This window comes from Gnatocerus cornutus, chromosome 6, assembly GCF_029298725.1.
Source record: "Gnatocerus cornutus isolate USDA-ARS CGAHR chromosome 6, icGnaCorn1.1, whole genome shotgun sequence".
In the NCBI taxonomy this organism is placed as follows: Eukaryota; Metazoa; Arthropoda; class Insecta; order Coleoptera; family Tenebrionidae; genus Gnatocerus; species Gnatocerus cornutus.
In genome coordinates this window covers 11,762,867-11,779,371 of record NC_142238.1, presented here as the reverse complement: position 1 = coordinate 11,779,371, position 16,505 = coordinate 11,762,867, and the positions used below count along the sequence as shown (strand labels likewise).

The following is a 16,505-nucleotide window of genomic DNA, read 5'->3' as shown; positions in this document are numbered from 1 at the left end:
AAAATTAATTCACTGATTAAATACAGGATTTTGTATAAGCAATTAGGATAACTTTTAGGTATATAAATCGGAAACTACGCTGGTTTTAATCTTTTCTTTATTGTAGCTATGCTAAGTTTTGTACCAAAAATGTTACCATTTCTTCTGAATCATGAAGAAATCAGAGCATGTATTTATCACCTGTGCAATCAATAAATATCAAACTAAACTGTAAAGAGCAACGCATAATTGATAACTGCATTTGGGTATGCCAAAGAAATAGCTTTATTTTTGGTTTGTACGATAACCGACAATATTCGTTTTAACGGGTTTTAAAAGATTTATTACTGTTTAGAAAAAATGGAGAATAGAGAATATAAATCCTCCTTAAGTATTTACACTTTTTTGCATCGAAGTCAAATTCCCCGAAAAATTCAAATTCACAAATAATATTGAACTTAATTGCTTAATTTATAGATTTATAGCAAAACAAAAATTTTGGCAATAGTTTTAAGGACAATTATTCGATATAAATAAATAGAAAATACAGGAAAAAAAAATTAGAACAAAATATCAACAATTTAGAATCTATTAATTCTGTTGGTCATCTTTTAAATATTTTTGAGTTGACACGAGCTACTTTATTCACATTTAGAATCCCATAAACGAGTAATGGCATTTACCGCAGTTCAAAATCTGTTGCTTTAGAGGTTTATTCTCAAAAATTCTTGTAAAGTGACAAGATCGACAACCAAAAATTAAAAATATAAACATCTCAAATGCAGTATAAATTTGAAAAATTATTTTGTAGGTGAGTTGCTAGTACTCTTGTGCATTAACAAATTTACTCACCAAATGTCTGCAAAATCCTGTTCAAAAGCATCAAATTGCAAATACTAAAAAGTCAAATGGAGACATCTATAATAGCAAAACTGACAATTTTCTGGTGAACAAAAAAATTTGCTGTTGCAGAATCCTCTTTTTTCTTATTTGTATACCCGGAATATCAATAAACAGTAGTAACAAAATCAAAATGATTGCAGTTAGATGTAAAATTCGCCATATTCTTCTTTAATAAAATTTAATAAAAAGCACCACGTCAAACTAACACTTCTCTCTAAGAAATTCGACTTACTGACTCATTTCAGACTACAAACAGAATCAGAAATTATAATCCTAAATTTTTTATTAATCAGGGCCCGGTAGCACTTTCTATTTTCCCACGTAAGCGGAACATAATTTTGTCTAAAGTTTTAATTTTCGTCTTTGCCTTTGATTAAAAATTAATATCATGTAACTCCTCCTACATTACAAAATATAAAACGGAGAACTACAAATTTCAATATTCATTACTAAAATGGTCAGTGTCATCGAACAAAGTTTTTATTACAATCTACAAGCTATGCGTTTTTTTTTTCTTTATCCTCCGGAAAAGTACAAATGTTTATATCGAATACATACATATCTCGCGTATTTTTCACTGGTAGTGGCCATACCGTTGCTGGAATGTATGCATCTGTTTTTGTTAGAAGAGTTGAGTTTTGGACAAATAGCAGATAATTTATTTCTGCTGGCAGAACTAGTGTGTTTTATACTAAAACTGTGGCCCTTTTTAAACAACTCCGAGCGTATTAAAAAGTGTATTCATTTCTTTGATTCACCGGATTTTCAAGTGAACAGACCTGAACATGAAGAGATTCTTCGTCACTGCATAAAAATCTGTCGTCGAACAAGTGCTCTTTTTTTGACTGCTGTAACTTCAGGTTTTGTGAGTTGGTCGAGCAGACCAATTTCATGGAAAAATCATGTGTTTCCGACAGACTTGTGGTTACCATTTGATGTTAAAACAGCACCGAAATCGTATATCTATTGTACTTATGTCTACATAGTTGTTGGTAATTTGTAGCGCCATTCTTCATTTTAGGACTGTTTTATAAGTGTGGGTTGTAGCTGTTGGATATGGAGCTTACGCGAGTGCAGCTTTAGATCCATTAATTGCAGGACTCGCTTATCAAGCTACCTGTCAAATAAAAATTTTGAAACACAAGCTGCAGTTTCTTGAGGAGCATGTAAGTGAAGCGATTGGAAAAACTGTGGATGAAAAGACAAATTTCGATATAATGCACGATAGAATTCGGGAATGTGCCGTTCATTACGACCGCATTTTGGGGTAAATAAATATAAAATTAGGTCATTGATTGTACATTTTTTTTAGGTTTATCAAAGAATTTGAACACTGTTTTTCTATCATAGCTTTCAGTCAGTTTGTAGCTGGTATTGTTGTACTTTGTGTTTCCTGCCTGCAGTTAACACTGGTAAATTCATCGCTTTAAAACTTGAGATTAGTTTCATTGAGTACCATTTTTAGGTGGAGGTTCTAAGCTTCGATTTCTTGGCTATGGTGATGTATCTTATTGCTATGCTTAGTGAAAGCTACCTGTATTGCCATTTTGGAACTCTGCTATATGATGAAGTAGCAACAACTCATCTTTATGACTAATTTTAAACAATTTCTGTTTTAGAGCAATTCTATAATTGAAGCAATTTATTTGGGAAAATGGTATAATTACGACATTCAGTCTAGAAAAGCTTTAATTGTTATAATGGAACGCGCGAAAAAACCGATGATTGTTAGATGTGGGAAAATTGTTGATATGTCCTTGGTGACATTTACGATGGTAATTATTTTCTTATTAAAGATTTTTTAAAATAATAGATTTTTTTAGATCTTAAGGCGATCTTACTCTCTTTTGGCAGTGCTCCAAAATTACAAGATTGAGCTCAGTTAAAACTGATAATACTGCCATTTAGTAAGCAGTTCGATTTTATTGGAGAAAAATATTTGGTGCACATTGCAGTCAACAGCGGCCATTGATGATCAAAATTCACTCTGTATATCGCTTTAATAAACAATTTTCTTAATTTTTTTTTTCGTCGAATTTGATAATTTTTTTTATTAGAGAAATAAAACAAGAAAGATTTACTAAAAAATTAATGAAAAAATGTTCCTACCTATGAAAACACGTCTTACGTTTTATTATAAAAATAAAAAAAATTGCAAACACCAACTCGATAACAAAAAGCTGAAGAATTAATTTTTTATTTAGTAATAGATTTGTTATTTATAAACAAAAATAAAATTATTGCAGTTATTGTATTTCTAAACGCCAAATTAAACAGAACAAATTCTCTGTGTCAATTTGAAAAAAAGTGCTAATCTGAAAGATCAAAACCGGCGTGCAAATTGTATGTATGTAAGTCGGTTGGTTTTTGTCTTTTTTTAATACATTGCTATTAGGTAAAGTTTTCTGATTATGTCATAAATTGAAAAACATTGTAAATTATAAAAATTACATATTTAGGTAGATATATACCTATATTTAGTCCAGGGGTGCGATTCTCTAAATGTGCTGATTTGATTTAGTGCACTTAATATCCATATTTAGTGTGAAAATTGAAAAAGTGTATTCTCAAAGTTCTGTGAACATTTAGTGTACTGAACTTTCAGTATGAAATTATTAGTGTGGTCGATAGTAGACTAAATTGCATGCTAATTTATTTAGATTGGCAAAATTTTTGATAAAGCAATGAAATTAGGAGAAAAATCTAGACGAAGGTCTTAACTTAGATGTAGTAGCAGCAAATTTACATGAAAAAATAGAGAATTCCTTAAAAATGTGGAAGATAGAATACTCCGTAAAACTTTTCGATTTATTGAAGACACATTTAATTTGAAGACCATGCAAATCCTACTCCAAAAATTGCGGTGGTTTTAGTGTTATCATAATATTTTTCTTCTGCAACACCACTGATTGGAAAAATACTATTTCTTTAAAATTAACCACATTCTGTTTGATTGGATCATTTCGTTCTGTTGTCTGTTGGTGTTTAATTATGCCTTATTTTAAATATTTTAAATATTTTAAATTTTGAGCTAAGATTTGCCACGCCTGATGTATTTTTATATTTTTACTTTTCTCCAAAGTTATTGGATATTATTATATATAATTTTTCATGTAAAGATAGACATAAACTTGTCTTGTAGAAAAATCAAAAGCCTGACAAACTGTTTTTGCGATGTTGCCAAAATAATATTTAGACCACACTAAAATATTAGTGCACTTTTTAGTTTGATGATGGAGAATACACTATTCTTGATACCACACTGATTTTCTCGTAAAAATTTACCCCAGCCAAAACAAACATTAGAATAATTTCAAAATAGCTCCTTCTTTGCGTAGATCTTATTTTTATTGTTCTAAATAAAATGTTAAAAGTTCCCATCGATATGTGTGTGCTGCTAAAAATGTTACGCACCGTGAAAATATCAAAGAAACTTTTTGCGAATATAGTGCAGCAGTTTTTACGACATAAAACTTATTATAAAAAGTGTAGTTTATCAAAGTACGCGTTTTTAAAATACAACAATAATTATCCAATTTTCATCCAGTTTGCCCACCATCTTCAAAGTATAACACACATATTGAGAGAGCTTAATCCAGAAGAATTTCTACTAACTGATTATTCTACCGCAGACATTTCTTGTAGTCGTACAAGATCATCAAAATCGTTAACAGTTAAGTTATTTTATTTCTACAAAATATAAACTATCGAAAAGTGCTCCTAAGGCTTTGTAATGCTTAGGGGTATAATACTATTAAGAATAGATAAGCGGAAATATTGCATTCAATACTTGTCGCCTCTGTAAAATTTGATGCTTAAGACTTACATAATTTTGCAGATACACTAAATTAACATTTTTACTTAAAGAATTATTAGAAATTGATTAAAATTAAAACTTGCTGTTGTCCGTAAAAATCATGACGAACGCCAAGAAACCTACCTTTGATTTTAATAATTTATTAGTTTTTCAAAGATTTCTTTCAAGTTCCTTACCTTTCATTCCTCTTTGATCAAAAATTAATTCACTGATTAATTACAGGACTTTGTATAAGCAATTAGGATAACTTTTATATAAATCGGAAACCACTTTCCTCCTTACTGCCGTAGTGCAATCGTGGCAATGGAAAGTGTAATACAACGCAGTTTCAATCTAAATTTTAAAATTCTACAATTTCTGGGACTGTATCCTTCAAAAACACGTCCCCTGCTGTATCTAACATATGGTTACTTTCTAATATTTCTTGCTCTAGTCCCTGATCCTGTATTAAGCGTACTTTACTTTTTGCGCGTGGATGGATCAAGCATAATGGATGCCGGATTTAATTTATTTCTACTGGTTGCGATGATGTGTTTCATACCGAAACTAATCCCATTCATTAAAAACAGTGAAAAAATACGAAATTGCATACATTACATCGATATATCAATAAATGTAATACCGAACGAACAGCAGAAAGAAATGATTGAAGATTGTATTAGAGTGTGCCGAAGAAATTCCAGATTCTTTTTAGTCTGTGTGATATTGGATGGATTAACATGGTCAATCCGACCGTTATTTTCGCCAGAACGCGAACTACCCATGGACGTGTGGCTACCATTTGATCCAACGAAAAATGTGGTCGTTTTTTATGGTATTTACGTCATTATCGCACTAGGTAAAGTAAAAATGAACGAGTTAGAATTGTAATAATGTGTTAGGAATATTGCAGGTGTGGTCTACTCTGGATTTACTAGTGCTTCAATTGATCCTCTTGTTGGCGGTTTAGCATATCATGCAGCTGGTCAAATTATGATACTAAAAAATAATATTCAATTCTTAAACGAATACGTCGAGCAGGAAATGTCTGACAAACATTTTAGTAGCGAACGAAATCAGTTCACAAAGTTTCAAATTCTTTATAAGAAAATTCAAGAATGTATTAAGCACCACAACGCCATACTAACGTAAGTTTTGTAAAATTCAATTTTTCTTGTTTAATTGAATCCTAGTTTTGTTAAAGAACTAGAAAATTGCTTTTCTTTAGCTGTATTCAGTCAGTTTGCTGGAAGCATTGTCATTATCTGTTTTTGTTGCCTGCAATTAAGTAAAGTAAGTAAACCCTGCTCTAAAAATTTTCACTTTGTGTATTTCCACAGCTAGAAATTGGAAGCATAAATTTCTTATTAATGATTGTCTACCTTAGTTCGGCCCTAATTCAAATATATTTCTACTGTTATTATGGAACAACACTATACGAAGAAGTTGGTTTTAAAAATACCAATAACGTGTCTAAATTTTTAATTTTAGAGCAAAACATTGACCACAGCCGCATATTTGGGACAATGGTACAACTATGACTTAAAATCAAAGAAAGTGTTTTTGGGATTTGTAATCGCGGGTTTGAAGCGTTTACCAAACCCGGTTCGATTAAGGTAAGCTCGAAGGACCATATGAATTGAGATTTATTTTAACTATATAGTTTATTACTAACTATTTACACCGTCGACTAAGTACTTAAAACATCTGCCCTTGTTAGATGATTCAGAGGGAGTGAATAACTCTGTTCGGGAAGAACCCAGGTAAACCCTGGTCGGGACCTTTTCCCTTTGTTGGACCTTTACCCGAATTCTCCCGAACAGAGGACAAATCTTCGGAACATGCCGCCCCCTTGAAGTATAACTGATACTTCAACCTTATGGGTTGGCTTACAAATGTACGATTAATAAAACTACCGACTAAACAAATAGGAGACCATAATTACAAATAATATCCAAGTAAAGATAAAAGATGGAAACTGAACGATAAAATATATACAAGGTATAAACCACTTAGCCTACACTATAAAATCATGATTCAAAAGGCAAAAAAAAAAATATGAAAAATATGAATCGCAAAGTTTTTTTTATCTCTGCACTAGGGTTCGGTGGGTAAAACGCACACTTTCTTTACGGATCTCTTGACGATCCCACTTGAAGTTTTGACAGACACAACTCGCACAACACTGTCACTTCCTGGGTAAACGTTGGTAATGCGTCCGAGTCTCCATTGAAGTGGCGGTAGGTTCTCTTCGACCAGAACGACCAGCTGCCCGATGGCGACGTTGTTCTGAGTAGTCTGCTGACCCTTGGGACGCTGTTGCAATTGCTGCAGATACTCTCGATGCCATCTGGACCAGAAATGCTGCTGGAGTTACAGAATTCTCTGCCAGCGAGAGAGTCGATTTATCTTGATTTCCTGAAGGTTTGGTTCGATGGGGTTCATCAAGGCTTCGCCAATTAAAAAGTGGCCAGGCGTCAGAGCTTGCAAGTCATTTGGGTCTTGGGATAAAGGATGGATAGGACGCGAATTCAAACAAGCCTCAATGCGCGTTAAAAGCGTATAAAATTCTTCATACGTTAATGATGCATCGCCTATCACCCTGCGCATGTGCTGCTTTACACTGCGAACTGCACGCTCCCATAACCCGCCAAAATGAGGGGATCGCGCTGGAATAAAGTGACATTTGGTCGCGGTTATTTTACAATGGTTATTTATTTCGTCCTGGAACTGTGCCGACATCAACAATTCGCGCTCGGCTCCGACAAAATTTGTGCCATTATCTGAGTATAGGTCTCGAATATGACCTCTGCGCGAGGAAAATCTTTTCAAAGCTGCTAAAAAACTTTCGGTTGTTAGATCTCCTACTAGCTCGAGATGAACCGCTTTAGTTGAAAAGCAAACAAATAGCGCGATGTAGGCTTTGACCCTTTTTGGCCTTCTAGTTTTACCGTCTCGAATTAAGAACGGTCCGGCGTAATCGACTCCGGATACGTAAAAAGGGCGCAATGGTTGAACCCGATTTTCCGGAAGATTACCCATTTTTTGATTCAGCCGCACCGGGCTCGCTCGTACGCATTTTATGCATTTGTGAATTATGGAGCGTACCGTGTTTCTACCTGAGAGCGGCCAATATTTTTGGCGAACGGCAGCCAAAGTTGCGTCGTTTCCTGCATGTAACTGAGTTTCATGCGTTTCTCGTATTATCGCCTTGGAGATGTGATGATTGGCTGGTAGCAGAATTGGGAATTTCTGATTATACGAAATCGGCGCGTTTTTTAAGCGACCACCCACTCGGAGGAGTCCGCTGTCGTCGAAGAATGGGTCCAGAGCCGCGAATTTTGTCCGTTTGTTATTTTTACCGATAGCCTGAATTTCGTTGCAGAATGCCCGTTGTTGGACATGTTTTATGATCTTTGCCGTTGCAGACTCTAGTTCGTCCACAGTGAGGCTACTTGAATTGGCGCGGATTTTGTTTCGCGTGGCTTGTATAAATCTTAAGCAATATGCAACTACCCTTTGCAATTTGCGAAACGATGAGAATTTAGAGATTACCGGCAGTTCCTCCGGTTGGACCTGTACTACATTTACGACCGAAGTGGCTCTTTGTTCTTGCCAAATATCGTCCCCGACTGAGTTGGATGTTTCAACTAATGTGGGCCATTGATCAGAGGTTTGGTTAAGCCAATGTGGTCCATGCCACCATAGGTCGAGCTGGCGCAATTTTTGCGGCGTGCTACCGCGAGATACAATGTCCGCTGGATTGTCCGCAGATCTGACAAGTCGCCACTCGTTTGATTCACTTTTGTTTTGAATTTGGGCCACCCGATTTGCTATGTATTGTTTCCAGGTTTCTGGTTTACTGTTCAGCCATGATAATACGATTGTCGAGTCCGTCCAAAAATATCGTTTTGTTATATGTACGTTTAGAATGCCGATTATTTTAGTGGCGAGTTGGACGGACAGTACCGCCGCGTTTAGTTCTAATCTTGGCAATGTTATCAATTTTATGGGTGCTACCCGTGATTTGGCGCTAAGGAGAGTCACTGAAACGGTTCCATCATTATGGATGACTCTTAAATAAATAGCCGCACCGTATGCCTTTGACGAGGCATCCGCAAAAGAGTGAAGTTCTATTGCGGTTACTGTTGTTGTTGGTATTACCTTACGCGGTATGCCATAGTCCTTTAAGTGATTTAGAGTATTTACAAATTCAACGTACGCGTTTTGTATCTCGATTGGTACCGATTCATCCCAGTTTAATTTTAAGTTCCAAAGTCCTTGCAAGAGGTCTTGCTGTATTGTGGGGTCGGTCATTAAGTGGTCATTTAGACTAATCCCATTTGAAGATTTAAATGAGGCGTTAAACACCACCCGAATTTTGGGGCCTTCCGGCGTTTGTTTAAACACCGCGTGGTGTGGCAGGTAAAGGCTGTTGGGAAAAACCAGGTTCCTTTTGGAAATCGACACCATGTGGCCGAGGGTCCGATATTCCTTTATGCATTCTTCGTAAGCGGTTTTACGTTTAGGGTTTTTATTGCAGTTTCCTTTCAGACTAAATGCGCCGCCGTCCCTTTGGTCAGGGGTCCGATATTCCTTTACTTGGAACCGACCGGATGGGGTTCTAAGTGTAATTTTCTCGCAATTTACTGCTTCCTCTGTAAATTCCTTATCGCTGATTGTGACGATTTCTTGGTTTGTGAGTTTAGCGAAGTTATTTTCTATACTGGGTTCTAATGAATTTACATGACAAGATACATGCACATGAAGGTTTGGCTGTTGATGATTACTGGAAACCACTTGACCGCCTACGATGTAACCTAACTCTGTATTTTGAAAATGTGGTTGATTTCCGTCTATTTGAATTGGGTTTCCGATTAATAACTGCCAGTACAACTGGGCTCCGATTAACATGTCGACTTCGCGGGAGATGTTGAATTCTGGGTCTGCAAGTGTTATGTTGTGGGGAAAACTAATTTCGCCCTGGTTTATTGTTTTTGACGGCAGGGGAGATGTAATTTTTTCTAATATCAAACAAGAGAGGTTTGCTGCGAAATCGCTTACTCGAGATTTAATTGTGATCAAGGTTTTTCCAAGTGTGACCTTTCTTGCATCGCTAATCCCATTGATAAACTCCGCGTTCCCTTCTGCTGCGATGCCAAGTCTTTTGCATAGATTTGCCGTTATTAGATTGACTTGTGAACCCATATCTAATAATGCGCGACATTGTTGGATTTTTCCGTTTGAACCGTAAACGAAAATACTAGCTGTAGACAAAAGAATTTGATTTTTTGATTGAACTGTGTTTGCGGAGGGGCCGGCTTCGTCTTGGTGTAATAGTGTGTGATGGCGCTTATTACATATTCTACAGGTTGCGGTGATTCGGCAATCTTTAACGAAGTGATTTGCTCTGAGGCAATTGAGGCATAGGTTTAAACTGTCGCGTGATATGTTTAATCTTTCATTTGTCGACATTGCTAAAAACCTTGGGCATTGACTTATGTTGTGCCCTTCTTTACAAATTATGCAAGTGATTTTGGTAACCGCGTTTGCGATTCGACCGAGTTGCTTATTTCCGCGGGACTGCCTATTTGAGGCCGCTGGAACTGGTTTTGGATTGGTTTTGGGCAGATTTTCTTTACCTCGCTGATTAAGTCGTTCTACTTCCTGCAATATTTGATGGCGCTTGACTAAGAAGTTTTTGAATTCTTGGAATGTTGGCGGTTCCTTGCCTAACGCGATCTGCCATTCCCGCCTTGTCGCATAATCTAATTTTTCTATCAAAATGCCAACTAGGAGAGTATCCCACTGGTCGACGGGTTGCTTTAGCACCTTTAGCGCCGCGAGATTATTATTTAGGGTGTCCATCAAATCCCGGAGTTCTGGTGCCGACGGTTTTAGAATAGCATCGATATTTAAAATGTTAGACACGTGCTCTTGAATTATCAAGCGTTTGTTGTCATACCGGTTTTTTAATAATTCTATTGCGCTTTCGTAATTCGCTGCCGTTACCGTCAAAGATTCTATAGAACGAAGTGCTTCGTCCTTTAAGCAATCCCGTAAATAGTAGAACTTCCTAATATCCATCATATGAATGTTTTCGTGGACGAGTGCCTTGTAAAGCTCGAAAAACGCCGTCCATTCGCTATGTTTGCCTGAAAATGTTGGAAGTTCTAAAGGTTTTAGCACTGACTCAGGAATTTCTGGCCCACTTTTGGTAATGTTTATTACCGTACCCGTATTTTGATTTAGATTATTGGCTTGACTTACGTTCAAAATGGTTTTAATACCGCTAACTATTTGGTGGAATTTGGTTTCCACCAGTTCGCGCTCCGTGCTATGTTCTTCCTCCAAAGCGGCTTCATCCTCGGCCGTTTGATACTCCGCGATTTCAATTTGAGTTTGTACGGACTTATAGCTTTTGAACAGCTCCGTTACCTCCGTAAGACGCGAATCAAATTCTAAGGGATCATTCCCTTGTTTAAAGTTTTTGACTGCGGTTTGGCACCTTGTGATTTGGCCTTTGATGACTTTGCGTTGTGTTTTCAAGTCGGCTAATTCCGTCATTTCGGAGGTTATTGTTGCGATTTAGGCAATGATGAGCAATTTGCTCAGGGTGATAGTGAATTATTTGACACAACGCTGCTTGTTTGATTTTTGTACATATAAGGGAAAGTAAGGGACTGACCTTAGACCTTCTAGATGTTCGACTGCTAGAACTATGGACTTGGCGACGGACTCTTGGATTTTGGCTTTCGCGACACTTGCGAGGTGATGATCTTCTCGGAGATGCTTCTGTTGATCTCGTGTTTTTTCTCGATTTTTCACTTCACTAATGCACTGAATTGCTGGATCTGGTATCCGGCTCGAAGTTGACCAAAATGTTTTTGGGATTTGTAATCGCGGGTTTGAAGCGTTTACCAAACCCGGTTCGATTAAGGTAAGCTCGAAGGACCATATGAATTGAGATTTATTTTAACTATATAGTTTATTACTAACTATTTACACCGTCGACTAAGTACTTAAAACATCTGCCCTTGTTAGATGATTCAGAGGGAGTGAATAACTCTGTTCGGGAAGAACCCAGGTAAACCCTGGTCGGGACCTTTTCCCTTTGTTGGACCTTTACCCGAATTCTCCCGAACAGAGGACAAATCTTCGGAACAGAAAGCTTTAGTGATTTTCATGCAACGAGCGAATATTTCCATGACCGTTTCTGCTGGGAAAATTTTAGATTTGTCACTTGATACGTTTACAACGGTAAATTGGCGTCGCTTTGTTTGTTTACTTAACTTTTTTTACAGATACTTCGAAGATCGTATTCTTTACTAGCTCTGTTAAAAAATTACTAGCGGAGATGGACGATTATATAAAAGTGGTTTGAAGGAAGACTCCTTTTTTTTCCTAATGAAACTAATTCAAAGTAGACGTAAACCGTAATGAAAAATGCACGAAGTTACTGCAGCATGCAATTATTCGTTTTCCGATTAAAAGAAAAAATGAGATTCAAAACAAATACATATTTAATAAGCTGCTTGCATGCATTTTATTCAATCTTTGTACGTTAATAAAAAATGTAAATTCTGTCAATATAAAAGCTTCCTGAACGAATTCTGTTATTCTCCTTTCAGTCTTGACTCGAGCTTTTTATAAAAACGGTCCGGAAAATGAGTACAATTGTTAAACAAAGTTTTAACATCAACTTAACAATCCTCCGACTTTTTGGATTGTATCCGAAAAAGAAAACTTCACGATTGTATATAATCTATGGGTACTTTATGTTGATGTGTTGTTTACTGCCGGATCCACTTCTTAGTTCATTTTATTACCTTCAAAATGAAGAACTGGGCATTATGGACGCTGGTTTTAATCTTTTTTTAATTGTAGCTATGCTAAGTTTTGTACCAAAAATGTTACCATTTCTTATGAATCATGAAGAAATCAGAGCATGTATTTATCACCTGCAATCAATGAATATTAAACTAAACTGTAAAGAGCAACGCATAATTGATAACTGCATTTGGGTATGCCGAAGAAATAGCATTTTTTTTTTGGTTTGTACGATAACCGACAATATTTCGTGGAGTAGCAGATCCCTATTTTTATCAAAACGTGAATTTCCAATGGAGATTTGGTTACCATTTGACCCAACGGAAAACGTTGTGCTTTTTTACTCGATTTATTATTTTGTTGTGATGGGTATGTAAACACTCGTTTTATTTTACAAATGACAAATTTTGGTCAAAGGTCCATTGTATGCTACACTCATCAGTGTGGCAGTTGACCCATTAATCGCTGGACTGACGTACCATGCCGCTGGACAAATAAAAATTTTAAAAAACGAATTAAAAATGTTAGGAGAATTCGTGGAAAAACTAAATTCGAGCACAGTCTTCAATGTGTACAAAGAGGTACAGGAATGTATTCGACACCATTACAATATACTAAGGTAAATAAAAAAGAAATAAAGAAATACATAACTTGGTTTATCGAAATATTGTCTTCAGTTTTGTGAAAGAAATAGAAAACTGCTTTTCATGGGTGGTTTTCAGCCAGTTTCTGGGTGGTTCAATCATAGTCTGTTTTTGCTGCCTACAAATAATTCAAGTATGTTATCAGTTTTCACGTTTAAAATTAATTTAAATAATGCTCCTATTATTTTAGTTGGAACCTCAAAGCACCAGTTTCTTTCTTATGATTCTTTACTGCCTCTCGGCACTTACACAAATATTTTTTTACTGTTATTATGGAACAACACTACACGAGGAGGTTTAATCTAGAAATGTTACAATATTTGAAAAAGTAAAATAATCATTTCAGAGTAACACTTTAACAGTAGCTGCATATCTAGGACGATGGTACAACTTTGATATCAAATCCAGAAAAGCATTGATCATTTTCATGCAGCGAGCAAATATTCCGATGACTGTCAGTGCAGGGAAAGTTCTTGATTTATCACTTGACACTTTTACACAGGTAAGTAGGTATATTTCTTTGAGATGGTCAATATAAATTAATAGTTATTTCTTTTAGTTGATCAAAAAATCCTACTCGCTATTGGCGGTCTTAAAGAAATATTAGATGGAAAATGTAATTATTACGATAAACATGAACTAGTACGATATAAAATTTGAATTGTTTCAAAAAGTACCGTGCACTACAAACAAATCTTAAGATGTTAAAGTTGTAAAATTTTATTAAACTGAAAAAATTGCTTATTTTCCAATTGAAACGTTGTTTTACTTTTTATTTTTAAAATAATAAATGATTTCCTAAAAATTTAAAATAATGAAGAAATTTAAAAAAGAAGAAAATGATCAACAAGAAAAAAATTCTAACAATTCTAAATATCACATGTATCTAATTGTGGGTAGCTTCTATGTTAGCATCTTTAAAGATAAACTTGCTGTTATAAAAATATTTCGAGTAATTCTTTGAATCGATTTCGAGTCTTATCATCATCATCATTAAGCACTTAATTGACAACGTGGCACAAAACTATTGAATATGTAGTATAAACTTTAAGTAAATAAATAAGTATATATGTATTTAACAGAGTAAAAATTAATCAATTTAATTGAATAAAAATAACACCCATAATACATAACAAATTTTAGGTAAATGTTAAAAATTAGTAATTTCTTATTACATCTGTAGAAATAAAATTGATAAAAATATTAGCATTTACATTACTAAGACTTGAAGAGTTCAATATCTTAGCACTTGAAAACTAAAATTAGCTTAATTTCAGATTAATTAAATTATTGCAATGTCAAAAATACAATTTTAGCCACTTTTTCAATAGGTAAATTTATTCACAATATTACCTATGACCTTAAATAAAAATATAAAAAATTATATTTATTTATCAAGAATTGACTGAATTGTTGTTTACGGTTAAGACAATTACTCAATTTTACCATTAAAAATATACTGCGCCACAAAATTAACGTTAAATTTTTTTAAATGAAAAAGTTTTCTTTTCCTGAGCTGGTTCTTAATACATGCTTATTAAAACAATTTTGATAATTAAAAATAAAAACAAAAGTGGGTTTTGGTGTGATTTTACCACGAATATTACAGTTGGCCTTGAGTGTGTTTAAAACCTCTTCAGTTATCTTCAGTTCATAAATAACAAAGATTTTGGTCTGGAAACCCTCAGATGAGCCACTCTGTGTAAATATTTTAAAATATTTACGATTGAAAAGAGCTCCGAAAATTTCGGACGTTTTTTTGTGGCTCGATATTAAGTGTCTTTTAAATCGTCAGAAATAAATTATTAAAATGTTCCTAATCTATTCTTTTTATAAAGTTTTACTGCTCTTCAATTTCTTTTGGAAGTGCTTTGATCAAAAATTAATGTATTTAGACAAAGCAGTCATCACGTTCATCAAGAACAACTCAGTGTAAAAATGAACGGCGTAGTTGAAGCCAGTTTTACTCTTAATCTGACTGTCATGAAAATACTGGGAATTTACCCAATAAAAAAGTGTTTACAATGGCATAAGTTATATGGCTTCGCACTATACATGTTTGCAATGGTTCCATCGTCTTTACTAGGTTTCATTCAACTTATATTCAACAAAGACACACATGAGAGAAATTACGATGACTTAATTCAAATGGTTCTCATTTTTATTTCACCAAAACTGTTTACTGTTTTATTAAAAGGAAGTAATATCAAAAAATGCATTCTTCACATGGATTGTGTGTTCTTTGAGAACGAAGTTGCGAATCATGTGGACATTATTGAAAAATGTGTAAAAATTTGTCGACGAAACTCTAATGTATTTTTCGGTGGATGTGTAGTATCAATTCTCAGCTGGTGTGCTAAACAGTTCTTCAGTAAAACCAATGGAGAATTTCCTGTTAACATATGGTTACCTTCTTCTTTAAAAACTTTACAGCCAGTTTATTATTGTTGTTATTGTAGTATTATTGCAGGTAAATTGAGTCAATGTACAAATTTTGCAGAATTTTGTAAAACCATTTCAGGAGTGTTCTATGTAGGATTTGCTTGTGCAACAGTAGATCCTTTAATAGCAGGATTAATTTGCCAAGCTTCTGCTCAAATTCAGATTTTGAAAAGAAATTTGCAAAGTCTTGATGAAAATTATTACGCAGCTAGACCAGATTTTATTTACAAATGTATAAAAAATTGCATCAAACACTATGACGCCATTGCCAAGTAACTAAATAATATGTTTACTATTTTATGGATATTAATATAAATATTTTTAAAGGTTTGTGATTGAGTACGAATCCACTTGGTCTTCAGCCGTGTTCTGTCAGTTTATGGAAAGTGTTATTGTAATTTGTATTTGTTGCTTACAAATAAGCAAGGTAAAATCTATATAAGTTTATAGTAGAAATGCTAAAATTATTTTTTTTTATGTAGTTGGAAACTTTAGATTTCAACTTTTTTATACTGTCAAATTATTTATGTTTTCTTTTATTACAAATATTTTTTTATTGTTATTATGGAACGCTTTTAATAGAAGAGGTAAGTTTAAACAAACAAAGACTTCAACTGAACATTACGTTTTCAGAACAATTCTTTAATAAATTGTATTTACATGTGCAACTGGTACACATATAGTGAGGAATCGAAAAAAGCACTATTGATTTTGATGGAACGTTCAAAGAAACCCATGGCTGTTACAGCTGGAAAAATCCTTGATTTATCTCTTGATACTTTTACATCGGTTTGTTGAAATTAATAAATTGCCTTACTTTAATGAACTTTTTGCAGGTGTTGAGAAGATCATATTCTTTGTTAGCAGTTTTAAAAAACTATTAAATATGACTTCTTATTATTATATTATAA

At 34.5% G+C, this 16,505-nt stretch overlaps 3 protein-coding genes across 3 annotated transcripts; 2 read left to right on the top strand and 1 right to left on the bottom strand.

Moving 5' to 3' along the window:
• Positions 1 to 1,336: 1,336 nt before the first annotated feature.
• LOC148172960 (odorant receptor Or1-like) lies at positions 1,337 to 2,768 on the top strand. Its single transcript, XM_088038391.1, has 6 exons — positions 1,337 to 1,874; positions 1,930 to 2,149; positions 2,195 to 2,294; positions 2,348 to 2,452; positions 2,502 to 2,657; positions 2,706 to 2,768. The coding sequence occupies exons 1-6, from the start codon at positions 1,337 to 1,339 to the stop codon at positions 2,766 to 2,768; spliced, it is 1,182 nt and encodes a 393-aa protein (XP_087894517.1).
• Positions 2,769 to 6,775: 4,007 nt separating this feature from the next.
• LOC148172959 (uncharacterized) lies at positions 6,776 to 11,245 on the bottom strand. The gene is made up of 2 exons (XM_088039814.1): positions 7,257 to 11,245; positions 6,776 to 7,028 (listed from the first exon to the last, which is right to left on the bottom strand). Exons 1-2 carry the CDS (start codon positions 11,243 to 11,245, stop codon positions 6,776 to 6,778), a joined length of 4,242 nt encoding a protein of 1,413 aa, XP_087895940.1.
• Positions 11,246 to 13,029: 1,784 nt separating this feature from the next.
• Positions 13,030 to 16,478, top strand: LOC148172958 (odorant receptor coreceptor-like). The gene is made up of 5 exons (XM_088039813.1): positions 13,030 to 13,089; positions 13,499 to 13,654; positions 16,077 to 16,181; positions 16,228 to 16,383; positions 16,431 to 16,478. Exons 1-5 carry the CDS (start codon positions 13,030 to 13,032, stop codon positions 16,476 to 16,478), a joined length of 525 nt encoding a protein of 174 aa, XP_087895939.1.
• Positions 16,479 to 16,505: the final 27 nt, after the last annotated feature.